The sequence below is a fragment of the Oncorhynchus tshawytscha genome, linkage group LG18, assembly GCF_018296145.1.
Source record: "Oncorhynchus tshawytscha isolate Ot180627B linkage group LG18, Otsh_v2.0, whole genome shotgun sequence".
In the NCBI taxonomy this organism is placed as follows: domain Eukaryota; kingdom Metazoa; phylum Chordata; class Actinopteri; order Salmoniformes; family Salmonidae; genus Oncorhynchus; species Oncorhynchus tshawytscha.
This window is the reverse complement of record NC_056446.1, coordinates 12,008,930-12,030,077: the sequence shown is the minus strand read 5'-3', so window position 1 is coordinate 12,030,077 and position 21,148 is coordinate 12,008,930. Positions and strand designations below refer to the sequence as shown.

General features: G+C 41.9%; 1 protein-coding gene across 1 annotated transcript in view; it reads right to left on the bottom strand.

Annotated features, from left to right (window-relative positions):
• The window catches only part of ankrd6b (ankyrin repeat domain 6b), a 53,310-nt gene that overhangs the window by 9,873 nt on the left and 22,289 nt on the right, over positions 1-21,148 (bottom strand). Inside the window, exons 2-4 of the mRNA XM_042300499.1 lie at positions 5,366-5,689; positions 1,392-1,490; positions 1-34 (exon numbers count right to left, since the gene is read on the bottom strand). The exon at positions 1-34 is cut by the window's left edge and continues 65 nt beyond it. Of these exons, the coding sequence (XP_042156433.1) occupies positions 1-34; positions 1,392-1,490; positions 5,366-5,491 (259 nt within the window). The 5' untranslated portion in view covers positions 5,492-5,689. The remainder of the gene's footprint in view (positions 35-1,391; positions 1,491-5,365; positions 5,690-21,148) is intronic.

Here is a 21,148-nt window from a genome sequence, read left to right as displayed (position 1 = left end):
CCACGGCTGCCCGGTGTAAGGCTGTCTGCTCACCCTGCGCGCACACACAATGATCAGTTAGGGATTTACACAACAATGATGAATACAAAATACCACATCCACTGGTTAATAACTTTCCATTCCATTGCAGTTGGCAACCTGACTTGAATATGATGGGTGGACTTTTCAGTAGAGTTTCTCAAGTACAATGTTTCAGGTTATTACTAACACAGGAAATGACCATGATGTTACAACAATCATCCAACACCGCAGTTTGACACCAGCCTCCATACTACCACAGTCTACCACAGTGGGCATCCTCCATACAAAGCAGTGAACACAGCAGCAGCAGGCAAAAGCACTCAGTTCAGACCAGCTCATTTATGCTCTACCATAAATGGAATTCCCACAAACATGGAGAACCCCCTCCTAACAGCAGCTCAACAGAGTGACGTTTTGCAGACCAGGTTCGACATGTCACGGGAAAGGGTGGGAAGAAAGAAGAGCAAGAAGAAGCGCTGATTCCTGTGAGTGGGCGAGGTGGGGTTGTGGTTTGTTCATTCCAAGTAAAGATAACCAAGAGGCGTGCCCAACAACCAGAGGACGTGCAGTAGTAGAGGATTGGGAGAGTGTATTTTTTCCACGGTCTCAAAGTAGCTTTTCTCTAACCTTCTTCACTCTCTCTGACCTTCCAGTCTCTCTCCCAGGCCCAGGTCCAGCAGCCTTCCTCCACTGCCGTCTCTCACTCTCCCCTCCTCTCCCTCCTCCTTGTGACCACTCCCCCCCGTTGGTGGCCGAGGACGCGCTGTGGCCCGTTCGGGATCGGGAGCTCATTGACCAGATGGAGAGAATTTGGGAGCGCCAGAGCTTTGGACCATTATCTGTGGCTGTGGGACTGCGGAGGGGGAGGAAGGTTGACCTGCACCCAGGGGGCGAGACCTGTGGAGGTCTGCTGCATGCCTCAAGCTGGCAATCCAAATAATCCCACTCGAGGCCACTGGAGGTCATTATACTACTAGCGTGACAGTCTTAGAGAAATGGAAAGGGCGTCCGCACGCAGGAGAAACTACACTGCAATCAAAACACACACCAGGCAGCCAGACTCAGAATCTCCATGCAGATGTCATGTCGTTTGTGCGCTTCAAAAAGTGACCTGGTTCACACGTAAAGGTCTATGTTACATATTCTGGTGTTTGTTTGTGTGATTGTACAAATATTACATGGTGTTAAATGGGTGTGATGTTCATTTGGGAAGATGTTGAGCGACACTAATGCAACGCCAGCGAAAACCAAGCGATGGTCCACACACAAATCCATCATCACAATCATGACTGTGGTGCTAGCTGGAAACATGGAAAGAGGGCAGTGCAAATGAAAGGCAGTGTACAAACAGACAGTCTCTGGGTACTTGCATCGTCCTGGATGTCCAGATCGCAGTCGGCCTTCAGGAGAATGCGCACAACCTCGGTGTGGCCCTTATAGGAGGCCAGATGCAGGGGACTTCTGCCGTACTGTGGACACAGAACACACACTCTAACACACAGAAGAGAGGGCCTCGGCAACTGAAGACAGACACACCAACTGAAGAGAGAGAAACCAAGTGAAGCCAGCCACACAACCAGACCGTATATCAGTGTCCCCAACTGAAGCCAACCAGACTGTATGTGACAATGTGTCTACAGTTCAGCCATACCCAGTAACACGTTGTGATGTCATCATGGCACAGCATTTAGCCGCATGCAATCTGTCTGTCATGGCCACACGGGTCATTTGAATAACGAGTTGCCAGTAAACAAATAAATATTTAATCCACATACGGTTTAAACAAGCTTGAATGGAAGGGAACCTATATAGCTGCTTATGGACAGGCCTCCCACATCCTCCGGCTCTTAGGCCCAGACTTATGGACCTGCAGCCTGCTATGGAGCAAATGTGTATTTATAGTTTTGGGAGGTTTCTCTTTCTATGGTAATAATGGATTGTTTTGCCAGGTTAAAACAGTGATACTACCCGACGTTACGATCATATGCTGTATTGGTTTAGATGAGGTTAGACATTTAAAGGCATGCTGGGTATTCGTCATGGGAGGGTTCCTTTTCTTTTAACAACTGAAAGGAATCCAAAACTGTTGCTCTTTAGGAAAACTGGATTTCTGTCTTGGGAGGTGTGTTTCCTAAATGATTCTGTGTTTGGTTAATGATGTTTGTCTCCCATGAGACACTGTAGACACAGAAGCCTATTTCACTTCCTCAATATCCCCAGAATGAATAAGAAATTCTTTAATACATTTTGACGTTTTTGCCGTGGATGTTTTAGTTATGCAATTTTACACCTCAGGTGTTAAGTACCAAAGTTCTCAAGTTAAAAAGAAAATGTGCGACGTGTTCTCTTATGTAAGCAAAGTCGGAGCTGCTTGGCAGGTCTGTCTCACTGTCTATGCTATTGGATATATAGCAATCACCGCAGCGGTTCACCCCATAGTGGGCAAATGGACATCGTCAAATCAAAACCCAACTTTCATTTACCCACTGTGACGCACGGATGTTCCAAACTCCGTTTTAAGACGAGACTGACTTTATGTCACAAATTATCCTATTTACACTGTAGTCAATTTTGACACTAGAATAACTGTTTCTGACTCTAATCGAAGCCACGTAGGCAGTTTTCAAAACGATTTGTTGCTTTATTGAAGGCAGTCGCTCTTTAAGAGGCTTAATTGGGGTTAAGCTAATGTGAACAGATGCTCTCAGTAAATCTTAAAGCATTATTTCAAAACACCGAACACTATCTCTCCACATAGGCTACAGGAAAGGAAGGCCCTAAAAATTGTCAAAGACTCCAGCCACCCTAGTCATAGACTGTTCTCTCTGCTACCGCACGGCAAGCGGTACCGGAGCGCCAAGTCTAGGTCCAAAACAGCTTCTACCCCCAAGCCATAAGACTCCTGAACAGCTAGTCAAAGGGCTACCCAAACCCCTCTTCTAAGCTGCTGCTACTCTCTGTTTATTATCTCTGTACATATTACCTCAATTACCTCAACTAACCGGTGCCCCCGCACATTGACTGTACCGGCACCGCCTGTATATAGCCTCGCTATTGTTATTTCACTGCTGCTGTTTAATTATTTGTTCTTCTTAAAGCATTGTTGGTTAAGGGCTTGTTAGTAAGCATTTCACTGCAAGGTCTACACGTATTCAGCGCATGTGACAAATAACATTGGATTTGATTTTGATTTAAAGCACAGTGACAATCTGGAAGTGAGAGAATAAAATGCAAACGGGCTGTCTGCCTGCGGCAGAATCCCTCTCCTGTAACTGGCAGCCATATTGAATCATCCACGTTAATTCAATGTAATTAGAGATCAGGTGTGCAATCACAAAGAACCACATCAACACAACCCCCTTATCAACGCCTAATCCTGACAGCCCTCCATTAAATGGGTAGAGACGGGAGAGACCACAATCACCTTAGCAGGCGAGTGTGGCCTGATATATGGGTGCGGCTCGGCACTGCCTGGTATTCACTATGGCCAGGCATGGGTTGAGTTTCACTGGGCCAGGTTTGGATGTCTGCCATGGAAGCGTCTCAGGTAAACAGAGTCAGGGCCCAGCCAGGGTGAAGTCTATTATCCCAGGAGACTGTGAATGGAAAGGGCCTGCTCTCTGCTCTGTGGCCTGGTACGACCTTAGATAGAATAGAACCAGTCGTGAGTCTAACTCCTCTCTTTCTCATTCTCAAAAGAGTTTCTCTTCCACAGACCTAAAACATCCATCCAAAACTCGACACTTTACCTCACATTCCCCAATACAATACCCTCCTCACCTCCCCTCCTCTTCCCCTGAAGCACCGGAATTTCCAACTGAAATATAATCCTCATGTTTCTAGTTTTTTTTTTGTTACTAGGGAACCCAGACAAAATGTGAAAATCCAGCTGAACGTAACATTATCAAAGAGACAGGTAGACCTGATAGAAAACGGACAACTTTCATATATTCAGTCAGTCATGTATTCATATTTCACTCACATTCAGCTGTAAGTGTAAGAATTGCAGTTAATTTCCTGAAACAATGAAAAATGCAGCATTCTTGACAAATTAAAGACGATTGAAAGTCTTCCTTAAGCCATGACTCTTGTGCGCTCTTAAAGGGGCACACAGCATTTAACGTGAACATCACAGAGAGCAGAAAAAAAAGCTTCTGCCCAGAGATGTTTTATTGAGGAAGTACATTTATGAGGCTCAGGAAAAAAGGCCTCTGCCTGCCTGTCTTATCGGCCAGTATCACATTGTAGTCTATCAAGAGAAAGACTGGAGATCTGAGGAAGGCCTGACCTAAATACTATCTCCACACCTCAGGTTTGTCTTAATTACCAGAGCTGCTCTGACAGAGACACAAAGACAGGCTATTCACTTCACAGACAGATAGGATTGCTACTGCCGCACATTACTTCAATCAAGCATGTCTGTCTGTGACTCTCACAGCAAACACCCAGGTGTTAATCTGATATATATGAATTTTGTCAATCTCGGGCATCTTTATACTGTATTCCTCCTCTACTCCTTTCAGTGAAGAGGCTTAGGGCTACATGGCATGTTTAAGAAATCTTCTCTCCCAGCGTTGTGTGGAGTGACCTCAAACAGAGGTTTACACTGTGTTGCGTGTGTCAGCGTGTTTACCCAGATCTGTGCTCCCACAGCTGTGGTCGCGGACAGCCAGATGGAGCGATGGAAAAGCTTCTTCGCACAAGTGACACACACACATGGGTAAAATCAGCATCAGAGAGAGTCCCTCATGGCCGTGTTCATTTGTAACCTCCTCTTCCTCTCCTAATACTACAAATTCCAACTCCTCCTCCTTCCTGTAAAATACAGCTACTCTAACTTACTGTGAGGAAAAAGGGTAGTTTAATAGATAGTCCATGAAAGTGAGGATTATAATAAATTCATATACTGCTCCAGTCCCACTAATCTGCCCCATGGTCATTGCCCTGGTGGCCCAATGAGGCTGCAGTTGAGACACAGTACCCACACAAACCCACCCATATTGGCTACACACAGAAACAGTACACAGCAGTGGAAGCTGCTGAGGGGGAGGACGGCTCATCAAATGGCTGGAACGGCGCAAATGGAATGGCATCAAACACATAGAAACCATGTGTTTGATGTATTCGATACCATTCCACCTATTCCACTCCAGCCATTACCACGAGCCCGTCCTTCCCCAGTTAAGGTGCCACCAACCTCCTGTGGTACACAGTACACGTTTGACAGGAAAAAAAAGCCTGGTGGCCCAGCCTGTGTGACCGCCGCTACTTGGCATAATAAACACATTGAAAAGACAGAAGTCTTATGAACACACCAGAAGACAACCTCCTCTAATCCACTCACCTTGGTGACGGCTACTTTGGCGCCCTTGTTGATGAGCTGGACCACATTGTCGGCCTGGCCCTTGTGCGAGGCTACCAGGAGGCGCTCGGAGAGTGCGAGGACCGCAGCCGCGTCCTGCTGGCTCATGTAAGCAGGGCGAGTGAAGCACTGTCTCCAAGACGCAGTGCTCCAAGGAAGGGAGGGTGGGCTCACACCAACCCTAAGTCATGACCGTCACACACACACACAGGTAGTGGGCAGAAAGAGAGGAGGAGAGAAAGAGAAGAGAGAGGGCTCGGACCTCCGGACACTCCCAGGTTGGCTCCCTCATATCATCCTCAGCTCCTGGAGAACAGGAAACACGTGTGTGGTGAAAACAGGCAAGCGCGTGTCACATGGTACAGTAGTAGAATGGCAAACAGGAAGCCAGGAGGGAATGGGGGAGAATATATTGAGATTTTAATTGCTACTAGCTATCTAGTTTCAAGTTTTATTAGTCGTATGTACGGGATACACATGGAATACACTGTCCAATGAAATGCTTACTTGCAAGTTCCTTACTGACAATGCAACAACAATAAGACATTTAAAAAAAGATAAGTAGTCTGATGGCCTGTAGATCAAAACTGTCTCTGAGCCTGTTGGTATCAGACTTCATGCCCCGATACATCTACCCGATGGTAAGGGAGTGAACAGCTTATGACTGGGGTGTGTGGTGTCTTTGATGATTCTGCAGGTCTTCCTCAGATACTGTTTTGAGTAGATGTCCTGGATGGGTGGGAACACAGTCCCAGTGATGTACTGGGCCATATGGAGGGCCCGCTGGAGGGCCTTGCCATCGTGGTCGGACCAATTCCCCTACCAGGCCGTGATGCAACCGGTCAGGGCGCTCTCGATGGTGCAGCAGTATTATTTGGAGAAGACACAGGCTGGCATGTAGAATTTCTTCAGCCACCTCAGGAAGTACAGGCGCTGTTGTGTCCTCTTGACAAGAGTGGTGGTCTTGTTGGTACATGACAAGTCCTCTGTGATTTGGTTGCCGAGGAACTTTAAACTGCTGACCCTCTCTACTGCAGTCCTATGAATGCGGATCAGGGCATGTTCCCTCCTCTGCTTCCTGAGGTCAACAATAAACTCCTTTGTTTTGCTGACGTTGAGGGAGAGGTTGTCCTGGCACCATAATGCCAGTTCACTTACCTCCTCCCTATAGACGGACTCGTCCTTGTTGGTTATCAGGCCTACAACTGTGGCGTCGTCAGCAAACTTGATGATGGAGCTGGAGTCGTGCAAAGGCCACGCAGTCATGGGTGAACCTTACCAATCCTCACAGCCTGCGGTCTGCCCATCAGGAAGTCCAGGATCCAGTTGCAGAGGGTGGTGTCCAGACCTAGGGCTCTAAGCTTGGTTTCGAGCTTGGCGGAAACAATAATGGTGACTGCTGAACTGTAGTCAGTGAACAGAAATGTCACATAGGTGTTCCTCTTGTCCAGATGTGTTACGGCCGTGTGAATAGCGATAGAAATGGGATCTTCCAGTGCATGTCCAGTGTACCTGATATGCTGGCCTTGATGTGGGCCATGACCAGCCTCTCGAAGAATCTCACGATGATGATAACCGGGTGAGCGCGGTTATCATGTCACCCGGTTTTTCTTGGGCACTGGGATGATCTAACCCACTATAGTCAGCTGTGGGAATTGGGGAAAACAGACTAGTTCCTGTTGGGGGAGACAGCAGCTGTACACAGTAGATCTGTCTGTTAAATGAGTTCATACAGGTTGAATAGGGGTTAAGGATTGACATTTCCAACAACAGAGAGTACTTTCTACACAAACACTGTTTTGTTTTCACTTTTATGCCATGTCATCAGACATAAAGCTATAAAAAAGCTAATAAAAACAGCTTTAACCAACCACATACAGGAGTCAGACTTCTGCGGTTCGCTGAGCGAGAGTTGGTGTGACCGCAGGCAGAGTGACTCACAGGAAAAAAGGTTGTCTTTCCTGGAGTTCCTACTACCATCATTACAACCCATCAATGTGTCGAGCTGTCAAATCTGTCAATGTTTTCAACTGGCTCAGAGGAACTAATGAATTCATGAAACACACCAGCATCTGGTGAAAAACCACTATAGTCCATTGAATGTAGTTTATTAGCTCAATTATAAGGCTGATCATCTGCCAGGCTGTATTCAGGCATACTTGTTGAAACTAAATTAACTGCCGAGAACATTCTCCGTGGTTATTTAAGATTAAGTATTGTGACGGCCCTGAATTTTTCTGAACCGTCTCAGTGCTTCTCCTTCCAATAGGGCGCTTTCCCTTTAATTCCCAATTAAATAGCCAGCATCAGCTGCGCAAAAGTGGGGTTGTGATGGAGACGTAAATGAGGATGTGTTCAACCCTCAGTTCCCGAGGCTTCTCTATTTCTTTTGTTTTGTTGCCTTTAAACGTGTGTTTTGTAGCCTAATAGAGTTTACCCAGGATCCACTCTTTCCGTCCGTGGACTACAACTCTCTGTTCTTCGTGGCCTTTCTCCGCTGGAGATTTGTTGGCGGATTGGATTGTCTGACTGACCGACTGACTACAACCTTTTTGTATACAGTATTTCATTTGTTTTGATGTCATGTATACGGTGATGATTTATGTAGTTAGTTGTAGTTGAGGACTTAGTAAGAGTTGATACGCTTTAAAGTTCTGTGGTAAAGTAATTGTTATGATTAATACTGGGTTTAAGCTACACTTGAATGAACGGACAAACATTGCGTGACAAAGGTCACTTGAGTTCCCTGAACTCCTTTACTGGGCTGGACTCTTTTTAGGCCTGAGGTACAGGACATTTCTGGAGTAACCAGAACTCATTGTGTTATTATTATATATATATATATATATATATATGTGTGTGTGTGTGTGTGTGTAATCATTGATGTTGCTAATACAACCCACGCAAAATAATATAGTTCTTTTCAATGTTTTAAGGGTTTATGAAACGTTTATTTCCATCCTGACATTTACATAAGTCCTTTGTATTGGTGTAAACTTGACGGACCAGATGGGACTCATTCCCTCCCAAACCAAAAGGAGAAACCAATGTTTTCTCTGGTAGGCACAACCTACCTGGCACCCCTATAAATAATAACCTCAAGTCAAAACCGTTACAGTATGTTGCTAATAATTGTTAACAAACTATAGTTTTGGCAAGTCGGTTGGGACATCTACTTTGTGCTGGAAACAAGTAATTTTTCCAACAATTGTTTACAGACAGATTATTTAACTTATCACTGTATCACAATTCCAGTGGTTCAGAAGTTTACATACACTAAGTTGACTGTGCCTTTTAAACAGCTTGAAAAATTCCAGAAAATGATGTCATTGCTTTAGAAGCTTCTGATAGGCTAATTGACATCATTTGAGTCAATTAGAGGTGTGCCTGTGGATGTATTTAAAGGCCTACCTTCAAACTCAGTGCCTCTTTGCTTGACATGGGAAAATCAAAAGAAATCAGCCAAGACCTCAAAAAAAAAATCGTAGCCCTCCACAAGTCTAGTTCATCATTGGGAGTAATTTCCAAACGCCTGAAGGTACCACATTCATCTGTACAAACAATAGTACACAACTATAAAACACCATGGGACCACGCAGCCGTCATACCACTCAGGAAGGAGATGTGTTCTGTCTCTTAGAGATGAATGTACTTTGGTGCGAAAAGTGCAAATCAATCCCAGAACAACAGCAAAGGACCTTGTGAAGATGCTGGAGGAAACCGGTACAAAAGTATCTATATACACAGTAAAACGAGTCCTATATCAACATAACCTGAAAGGCCGCTCAGGAAGGAAGAAGCCACTGCTCCAAAACCACCATAAAAAAGCCAGACTGGTTTGACGGTTTGCAACTGAACATGGGGACAAAGAACTTACTTTTTGGAGAAATGTCCTCTGGTCTGATGAAACAAAAATAGAACTGTTTGGCCAGAATGACCATTGTTATGTTTGGAGGAAAAAGGTGGAGGCTTGCAAGCCGGAGAACACCATCCCAACCGTGAAGCACTGGGGTGGCAGCATCATGTTGTGGGGGTTCTTTGCTGCATTAGGGACTAGTGCACTTCACAAAATAAATGTCATCATGAGGGAGGAAAATTATGTGGATAAATTGAAGCAACATCTCAAGACATCTGTCAGGAAGTTAAACCTTGGTCGCAAATGGGTCTTCCAAATGGACAATGACCCCAAGCATACTTCCAAAGTTGTGGCAAAATGGTTTAAAGACAACAAAGTCAAGGTATTGGAGTGGCCATCACAAAGCCCTGACCTCAATCCCAGCTCTGCCAGGTGGCCAAAATTCACCCATCTTATTGTGGGAAGCTTGTGGAAGGCAACCCAACATTTGACCCAAGTTAAACAATTTAAAGGCAATGCTACTAAATACTGATTGAGTGTTTGTAAACTTCTGACCCACTGGGAATGTGATGAAAGAAATAAAAGTTGAAATAAATAATTCTTTCTACTATTATTCTGACATTTCACATTCTTAAAATAAAGTGGTGATCCTAACTGACCTAAAGACAGGGAATTTTTACTGGAATTAAATGTCAGGAATTGTGAAAAACTAAGTTTAAATGTATTTGGCTAAGGTGTATGTAAACTTCCGACTTCAACTGTATGTAAATAAGGTATTTCTGTTTAGTTTTATAAAATCAATTAGCAAAAATTTATAAAAACCTGTTAACACATTATGGGGTATTGTGTGTAGATTGATTTTTAAAAATACATTTTAGAATAAGGCTGTAATGTAACAAAATGAGGAAAAAGTCAAGGGGTCTGAATAATTTACGAATGCACTGTGTATAAATTATAGCATTTTTAAAATATATTTTCCGTTATTATTTTCCCCTAACCCTACCATCCCTCTCCTAATTGGAGTAAACTGATGGATAACAACACTTCTACTTCCAGCTTATACATACTATATTAATTTTACAGAAACAGTATATTTTTACAATAGTTATCTTTTGTTTGTTTGTTTTTAGTCCCATATTTCAGCTCCACTCATTACATAGATGAGTGGTTAATCGGCATGGCTGATTAATTAGGGCCGATTTCAAGTTTTCATAACAATCGGTAATCGTCATTTATGGACGCAGATTATGGCCGATTACATTGCAATCCACAAGGAGACTGCGTGGCAGGCTGACCACCTGCTATGCAAGTGCAGCATCAAAAGGACCTTGTGGCTGCAAGGAGCCAATGTAAGTTGCTAGCTAGCACTAAACTTATTAAAAAAACAATCTTAACATAATCACTAGTTAACTACACATGGTTGATGATATTACTAGTGATATTATATGATATTACTAGTGATATTATATGATATTACTATTAACTAGCTTGTCCTGCGTTGCATATAATCAAGGCGGTACCTGTTAATTTAATTTATCATTGAATCACAGCCTACGTCAACTTTGCCAAACGGGTGATGATTTAACACCAATGTACCAATGTACCTAACCATAAACATCAATGCCTTTCTTAAAATCAATACACAAGTATATATTTTTAAACCTGCATATTTAGTTAAAAGAAATTCATGTTATCAGGCAATATTAACTAGGGAAATTGTGTCACTTCTCTTGTGTTCAGTGCAAGCAGAATCAGGGTATATGCAGCAGTTTGGGCCGCCTGGTGCACAGCACTGTTTATGACTTCAAGCCTATCAACTCCCGAGATTAGGCTGGCAATACTATAGTTCCTATAAGAACATCCAATAGTCAAAGGTATATGAAACACAAATGGTATAGAGAGAAATAGTCCTATAATTCCTATAATAACTACAACTTAAAACTTCTTAACTGGGAATATTGAAGACTCACGTTAAAAGGAACCACCAGCTTTCCAATGTTCTCATTTTCTGACCAAGGAACTTAAACGTTAGCTTTTTTACATGGCACATATTGAACTTTTACTTTCTTCTCCAACACTGTGTTTTTGCATTATTTATACCAAATTGAACATGTTTGATTATTTATTTGAGACTAAATTGATTTTATTTATGTATTATATTAAGTTCAAATAAAAGGTTTCATTCAGTATTGTTGTTATTGTCATTATTACAAATATATATATATATATATATATCAGGCCGATTAATCGGTATCGGCTTTTTTTGGTCTTCCAATAATCAGTATCGGCGTTGAAAATCCTAATCGGTCGACCTCTAGAAAAAAGTAATCAATGTAAACTGTTGTTTTGAGGATGAAACCACAGGATTATGTCATCATTGTAACCAATTGTAACCAATTTTCAACATAGACAAACCTTGTATAAAATGTTGAATTTGTATTATACCTAGATATTGAATTGTGTTTGGTTGTCAACTGCGATGTATCTTCTGCTTGGATAGTTCCATCTTTGCCACTGACTTAGTTCTGGCTTTAATTCCAGTTTGTCTACAAATAAATAATTGATATGTTGGATTCACATCTCCATCTCAACCAAGAATCAAAGTTAAAGAATAGGACTTAATATAATCAAACTTTAAATGCACATTTAGTCCTATTCTTTAACTTTGATTCTTGGTTGAGATGGAGACGTGAATCCAACATATTAATTATTAATTTGTATCCAAACTGGAATTCGTTGACAACCAAACACAATTCAATATCACTTTCGCAATACAGTAAATAGCCACAAGTTAACAAATGATATGTTGGACTCACATCTCCAACTAAACCAAAAATAAAAGAATTGGATTAAGCCAGTGGCTCAGATGAAACTGTCCAAGCCTTAGATATCCTTTAAATGTTGACATTTGATTGCGTTGTCAACCAAACACATTTCAATATTACTTTTGTAATACAGTAAATAGCCTAAAGGCTATCTTATAAACTAATTTAACAGTATTTATTCAACTGTAAAATGAGTAACACCTCCATGGCCACATTTTGAGGTTAGCCTACTGTAACTATACATGTATTCTTATGCAATCATAGAAAGCGTGCATGTTCAAGAAAGCATGCAAAGGTCGCAGGTCGGTGGAGAGATTCACAACTGCTGTAATAATCTATACAGAACCTGAAACGGCATTGATCACTTGCACTATGTACTTTTAATGTAATCTCGACTACAATCCACGTCATTTGTTTGTGCTGTTAGATGAAGCACAGCGATAACACATTAAAGCTGCAATATGTAACTTGGGTGACCCCGACCAAATTCACATGGAAACGTGAGTTATTGATCTGTCATTCTCATTGAAAGTAAGTCTAAGAATCGCTAGTTCTTAAGTTTTGTTTTTACGTCGGGTTTACTTTCGGGTTTGTACACCGAGCTTCAAACAGCTGAAAATACAATATTTGGGGTTAGGTAAAATATATTTCACAGCGGTTTAGATTCTCTACACTATACTTGCTTGTTTTGTCACATAAATTGAAATTAGGCAAACTATTAGAATTTTAGCAACCAGGACATTTTTTGCACATTGCACCTTATTGTTATTGTATAAATACAAAATATCTGACATTGTATTCCCATTTGAACTTTGTCGTGTTTTTAAATGTTTGAAAGCGCAGTGATAACACATTGAGAATTCAACAAATAAAGGTTGAAATCTCGTTGATCGAAGTCTCAACCAAATACTACCAAAATGTCCACGTTGAAATGATGAGGTGTGCCCAGTGGGTCCTTACATGTCTTAACATTACTCACAATTTGATTGCAGAGCTTCCAATTCATGCTATTTGTGCTGTAAGTGGAGGCAATTATTTGAGTATATTATGTTCCCCCTTTTGCCACGCAACATGTAGGCTCGGTCTACAGCAGGTGAATGAAATTCAACGACTCAAGAAGTAAGTTAATGGGCTGGTAAGTCTTACATTCCACATTCCAGGGACAGCTGTAAATCTACACCACGAAAGAACATTACGCTTCCATAGAGGCAAAGTAGAGTTACATGAAGAAAAAGCTCACCACGTCTTTGTGTAATCCTGAAAAATACAGGTTCCTGCACTAGTTACCCAGTTTATTTTCCTGATGATGGACCTCCCATTTCTGCGTCTGAGACGTATGGCAGATGATCCTAATTATAGAGCCCCGAGGACTCTGTCTACTGCTTGGTCCATCGCACCTCGTCTAAGGTTTCAGACATTCCTATTTCGCAGGCAACACCGAACCAACCAAAAAGAACCAAACAAGTCGGCTGTCATGCTATGTCTTAATAATAGTTTGGATAAGCTGGTCTATGTCTCCCTCAGCCCTCCCTACCGACTTCAACAGATTGTCTAGATAAAGCTCTTTGAAAAGCAAAATAAATCAAACAAGCAGACTATACTGTAGCCATATAGACCATAAGTCTGTTGATAACACTTCAAAACATCTGTTTCATCAGGGACATATGCTACATACCTTCCTAATCTCCATATACTAAGAGTAGTGTCTCTCTGTCAGATCTTCTGTCATGAAGGGACTGGGCATGCTCAGAGCAGGCAAGTCCCTCTGATCATGCCCCGGGGCTACAGATCAGCGGGGCCCACCTGCTCCTCTCTCACTGTGGCTTTAATCAAGCTTCTCACAGTCCCTCACACCTCTAGGCCTGGCCCCAATGAACCAGATGAATGTTGGTGTGTATGATAAAGCGCTGCGATTAAAGCAAAGATAACCGTCGGGTGTCTCTAATCTGGAGTCTATTGAATCTATACGCTGTAAAGCCTCAAGGTGGCTGGATCATTACACAGCTAACGGCACCCACCTTGGTGTTATCTGTGGCTTCTGTCAACCATTATAAAAGGAAGGGGCCAGGGCACCTCTTCACCAGTCAGTTCCTCTCTCAGTTCACTTTAAATGGTCCTGCCATAAAGGACTGTTGTCTGGGGAGTTTAATGGTAAAAATCTAAGTGAGAAAGATGGTACTAGACAGGAATGTCCCAACTTGTATCATTCTGGGCACCTTACAGGTCCAAGGATACGACTACGAAACATGAGACGAACCTGAGCTAACTATTAGCTCAAACGGCCATCTTCCCAGAGGAAGTGGGAGACACCAAGAAAAATCAGAATTTTTTTTCTGGAACATTGTTCAAGTTTCAATCTGGAGAGGAACATGCATGTCTCATCAGATTCCCCTGAGTCTAATTCACTTTGACAACTACTCTAGTGGCTCTGTTGAAATTATTCCTCTGCAAATAGTTGTCACACGCATGTATTGCATGTGTGACGTACACTGTACATCCTACTAACAGCGTTCTGCATTACTAAACATATGAAAATATATATTTAGAAATTAAACTCTACTCTTCTTTTAATAACCTGTTGCAAAGTGAATGCATTGCAGGCTATTCCTGTTTAATATTTTGCAAACATATTCCAGGATGTATCACAGATGCCAGGTTAAAATAATAGATTACTGAAGCCAAGACCCTTCTATTGTACACCGGGGGGGACCTCCATTTAAAAAGAGTTAGAACTAGGCCATTGTCAGGCCAAGGTGATCACACCAGGATGAGCACTAACACGTCTAACAAACATAGCAGACCCAAAAACGTCTGGGGTGTTTAGAAAACACTGTGCCTTTTCTGTAACCCTTCATGACCTACGATGCATCATTTTCACATTTACTGTGCCTTCAGAAAGTATTCCTACCCCTCGACTTATTCCACATTTGGTTGTGTCACAGCCTGAATTCAAAATGGATCAAATCCATTTTTTTCCTCAACCATCGACACACTTTTTTTTTTTGCAAATGTATTGAACATGAAATACAGAAATGTTTCATTTACATAAGTTTTCACACGCCTTGGTCAAAACATGTTAGAATCACCTTTGGCAGCTATTTACAGATGTGACTCTTTCTGGGTAAGTCTAAGAGCTTTGCACACCTGGATTGTACAATACTTGCACTTAAAATTCTTCAAGCTCTGTCAAGTTGGTTGTTGATCATTGCTAGACGGCCATTTTAAATTCTTGCCATAGATTTTCAAGCTGATTAAAGTCAAAACTGTAACTAGGCCACTCAGGAACATTCAATGTGGTATTGGTAAGCCACACAAGTGTACATTTGGCCTTGTGTTTTAGGTTATTGGCCTGCTCAAAATTTTATTTGTCTCCCAGTGTCTGTTGGAATGCAGACTGAACCAGGTTTTCCTCCAGGATTTTGCCTGTGTTTAGCTCGATTCCGTGTATTTTTATCCTAAAAATAACAGAAAGGAGGCTGGTTAAAATGAATTGGCTGTTCTGCCCTTGAGAAAGGCAGTTAACCACCACAACAATTGCTCCCCGAGTGCCGATGACGTGGATGTCGATTAAGGCAACACTGATTCAAAGGGGTTGGGTTAAATATGGAAGACTCATTTGGGTTGAATGCATTCAGTTGTGCAACTGACTAGGTATTCCCCTGTCCCCTTTCTTTACGAGGCATTGGAAAACCTCCCTGGTCTTTGTGGTTGAATCTGTGTTTCAAATTTACTGCTCGACTGAGGGATCTTACAGATAATTGTATGTGGTACAGAGATGAAGTAGTCATTCAAAAACGTTTCAATTTTTAATAAAAAATCTAAAACCGTAATTCCACTTTGACATTATGGGGTATTCTGTGTCGGCCAGTGACACAACATCTCAATTGAATCCATTTTGAATTCAAGCTGTAACACAACAAAATTTGGAAAAAGTCAAGGGGTGTGAATAGTTTCTGAAGGCACTCTAGCTGTGCTGTAATCTTCTGTCACTTTAAAATAGAAGCATAGTAAATATTTTTTGGTCCCCTAATATGCTATGACAAAAAGTTGAATCTGACCTGGGGAATATCTTCCATACAAGCATTACATCTTAAATCCATTAGAATCAAACGGAGAACATTACTTTTTATGAAACCAATATTGAAAACAATTACTGGAGTCCAAGAGCAGATTTTCTTGCACTATCAGCCAATATCTCATTCCACAAACATCTATGTAACTCTCAATGATGTCATCATACTGAAGCGTCTGAAGGAGGAAGCCATTTCCCCTGTCTAGATCTTACAGGCAAAGACATTCCAGAGCTTTCTATCTAGAGATGGTGAGTCTCTGAAATGTCCTAAGGGGGGGGTTAAGAAAAGCAAGGCAGTGATTATACCCTTACAAATCTGCAGAATGCCATGCATGGATAATTCACACACAGATTAAGACACGTTGAAATGTTTCTGATTGACAAGGGCTATTTTAACAAGTCATAAACTTGACATGGAAAAAAAGTCACCTTTCGTTGGCTATTTAGAAGAGAATGCCTGTGCACAATGCAAAAACTACTATTCTATTCATCAGGAATGCACTGTAACTAGTCAAAGAAGAGTTTTTTTTTCCTGAAATACATATTCTTTGAGTTAAAATAGTTGCTAAATGTACTATGGTAACATTTAAATGACTCCCTCCTGCCAGCTGAGAAATGAATAAGATGAAGTAAGGAGAAAGTCTCTCCCCCTCTGCATTCTTGTGGATCTCCATAAGAGGTCTGTTCAGCCATATAGCCACACACAAAGGCTGACAGAACAGGGATCCTCACAGGCAGCTAGGCAACGGGGCTTTTGTGCAAACCTTTCAGGAACTCAGGACTCGGTTCAAAACTAAGAAATACCAAGCTCTCTGATTTTCATACCAATTTTGAGAGGGAGGAGGCCTAGGACACAAAGTATTTTTTTTATTACAGGCATGTTTTGAGACTGCTAGTTTTAACCTTCTTCTCCCTCAATGTAGTTTGATCTATCCCTGGATTGGCATCTTGTGAATCTGAGGGAAAGTCAGGTCCCCAGGCACACCAATGGGAAGATGGGTGGACTTGTCTGGGATAGTCTCTGAGGTGATATACTCAAGCATATTAATAAATCCACTTAAATGTAAAGTTCCCTGTTTAGGGGACCTGCGTGGTTATGGTACCGGCTCCGATCAAACATTTTCGCTTATAAATCAATCTGTGGATACCGTAGATCAAAATGGCTAGCATTGAACGATAGCCCTGGTTCCCACGGACACAGTAGTATAATTAAGCCTGTGTGGTGTAGGATGTGAAACCACTTGTAGCTGGGATGTCTCTCCTACCGTTTTATTCGCTCTTCTGACTGTCCAGCAACTCTTGGCTTAACCCTATGTCACAAACCTACAATCCTTACATCGTAGCGCAGCAGGAGAAAGTGGTTTCATCATGGTAGCACATTCAGAGATCGATTTATAGCCATTAATGTCAAATAGATTTGAAACAAAAAGACACTTTTGGTTTGTCATAGACATAAAGTTCAAGAAGTGAAGCTAGAGCTCTGTGAGACGTTCACAGTAATGGGGGCAGACGTTGTGATCAAGATAAGACTTTTAGAAAAGATGCACATTGTCTCAAACACTAAACAAAGGTGAAATCTTATAGTTAGTAGTTTCATAATTTGATTATACTATATTTAGAAAGCATATGTAATTTTAAGCATTATTCATACAGTTTTGTTGGATAGGAAATACATAAACTATTTTTATCAGAACGATGAGATTTGAGCCTTTTTGGAGTATGTAGTATTACTAGTTATTGTTTATGGATCATCATAAATAATTACTTTGGGGATGAAGTAGATTACATTTTCGATTACATTTAATCACAGTTAAATGGTTATAAAGGAGGCTGCCCGCCTCAACTAGCTTGACCACGTTGCAATGTCTTAGGCAGCTGTTTACTCCTTGAGCTGTCAAATAGCAGCGAAAAGAGGTCAGCCAAAATACTCAAACATAACTCTTTCAACCCTGGGGCACTGTCATGTATTAGCCGACACTGTAGTTCTGACATCAGACATGCCCTCGAGACTGTAGGCTACTTGTTGTAAGAGTTTGAGGAAAACTTTGCGAATGTGAAGGACTACATTCATAGACGCACCAAGAGATATAAGCCGTACTGTAGCTGATGATAACTCATTCAGCTAATGCTTGGTCCATCATCATTGTGCCATTTAAAAAAATCTTTGGCATAGACAGCGTATTCTCCTGTCAAATAGATGGGTGGCTGAAACTGCCCTTACTTTGGGGTTTTCTGATGGTCTGACCCACTGAAATTAACAAATGTCAAATCTGATTAAGGTATTGACCGAGTTCATGTTCCTAAATGGCACCCTATACTATACTACTACCCTATACTACCATATTATAATATACTACTATACTACTATAGTATACCACCACTATACTACTATACTATAGGACTATACCACTATACTACTACCCTATACTACCATATTATAATATACTACTATAGTATACCACCACTATACTACTATACTATAGGACTATACCACTATACTATACTGATATACTATACTACTATACTATACGACTATACTACAGGGTGCCATGTGGGACACACACAATGTTATTACATATTGAAGGGAATCCTTATTGAACTGATTTTAATTATATTCATGACACTGCAATATGGCATGGTCTAAAGAAGGGCTGGGCAATATGGCCAACATAATATATAATATATATTCTTCTCATTTTTGGCTGTATTGCATCATGACCCTAAGATTGCAAGAAATGAATTCAAAGTGGTTTTAATGGGCTTTTTTCCATTCAGATTGTTTTATACTCAACCGAACTAGGACAAAGCTGACAGTAAAGTAGTCCAATTTGTAGAACTTGTAGAACTTCATTTGTTTAGCACTGTATCAAAATATTGTTATAGACGGTATTGTAAAAAATCAAAGTACCTTAAAACCAGAGGAAAAATAACTCTAGACCACCTTTACTCCACACACAAAGACTCGTACAAAGCTCTCCCTTGACCTCCATTTGGCAAATCTGACCATAACTCTATCCTCCTGATTCCTGCTTACAAGCAAAAACTAAAGCAGGAAGCACCAGTGACTCGGTCAATAAATAAGTGGTCAGATAACGCAGATGCTAAGCTACAGGACTGTTTTGCAAGCACAAACTGGAATATGTTCCGAGATTCTTCCGATGGCATTGAGGAGTACACCACATGAGTAACTGGCTTCATCAATAAGTGCATCGATGTCGTCATCCCCACAGTACCCCAACCAGAAGTCATGGATTACAGGCAACATCCGCACTAAGCTCAAGGAGCAGGACTCTAACCCGGAAGCTTATAACAAATCCCGCTATGCCCTCTGACGAACCATCAAACAGGCAAAGCATCAATACAGGACTAAGATTGAATTGTACTACACCGGCTCCGACGCTTGCAACCCCCCCACACTTTTACGCTGCTGCTACTCTCGGTTTCTTATCTATGCATAGTCCATTTAACTCTACCTAGATGTACATATTACTTCAATTACCTCGACTAACCTGTGCCCCCGCACATTGACTCTGTACCAGTACCCCCTGTATATAGCCTCCACATTGACTCTGTACCGGTACCCCGTGTATATAGCCTCCACATTGACTCTGTACCGGTACCCCCTGTATATAGCCTCCACATTGACTCTGTACCGGTACCCCCTGTATATAGCCTCCACATTGACTCTGTACCAGTACCCCCTGTATATAGCCTCCACATTGACTCTGTACCGGTACCCCCTGTATATAGCCTCCACATTGACTCTGTACCGGTACCCCCTGTATATAGCCTCGCTATTGTTATTTTACTGCTTCTCTTTGATCATTTTTTATTTAAATTTAAATGTTTTACTTACCTATTTTTTTACTTAACACTTATTTTTCTTAAAACTGCATTGTTGGTTAAGGGCTTGTAAGTAAGCATTTCACTGTAAGGTCTACAACTGTTGTATTTGGCGCATGTGACAAATAACATTTGATGTGATTTGAACACGATATATCGGCCCAGTCCTAGTCCAGAGTTAAAAAGTCTAAAGTGTTTAAACACCTCTAGATCGGCTTTATTTTCCAGCATTTAATCTTCAATGGAACTTAAGCAGTCAGTTGTCAGTTGGTAGGTGCCAAGAACGATAAGTGAGGAGAACTGCACACCTCCTGAATAACTGCACAGCACTTGATATCCATGAAGCACGTCAAAAAAACCCACAACCGCTATTCTGGTTGACAGAAACAAACGGTTCCCCAGGGAGTCCAGCGTAATGTTTTCAGACACCTGGCAACAGAAACAGTACGGGGAGCCAGCCAACACTGCCGGGCCTTCATGTACTGCAGAGTGAGTCAGAGCGATGCTCACCTCCACCTGAGACATGCACACAGCACAGCACAGGATGGAGCCGGTCCAAACAACAACATTACATCCACACAGCACAGCACAGGATGGAGCCGGTCCAAACAACAACATTACATCCACACAGCACAGCACAGGATGGAGCCGGTCCAAACAACAACATTACATCCACACAGCACAACACAGGATGGAGCCGGTCCAAACAACAACATTATATCCACACAGCACAGCACAGGATGGAGCCGGTCCAAACAACAACATTACATCCACACAGCACAACACAGGATGGAGCCGGTCCAAACAACAACATTATATCCACACAGCACAGCACAGGATGGAGCCGGTCCAAACAACAACATTACATCCACACAGCACAGCACAGGATGGAGCCGGTCCAAACAACAACATTACATCCACACAGCACAGCACAGGATGGAGCCGGTCCAAACAACAACATTACATCCACACAGCACAGGATGGAGCCGGTCCAAACAACAACATTACATCCACACAGCACAACACAGGATGGAGCCGGTCCAAACAACAACATTACATCCACACAGCACAGCACAGGATGGAGCCGGTCCAAACAACAACATTACATCCACACAGCACAACACAGGATGGAGCCGGTCCAAACAACAACATTACATCAGCACAGCACA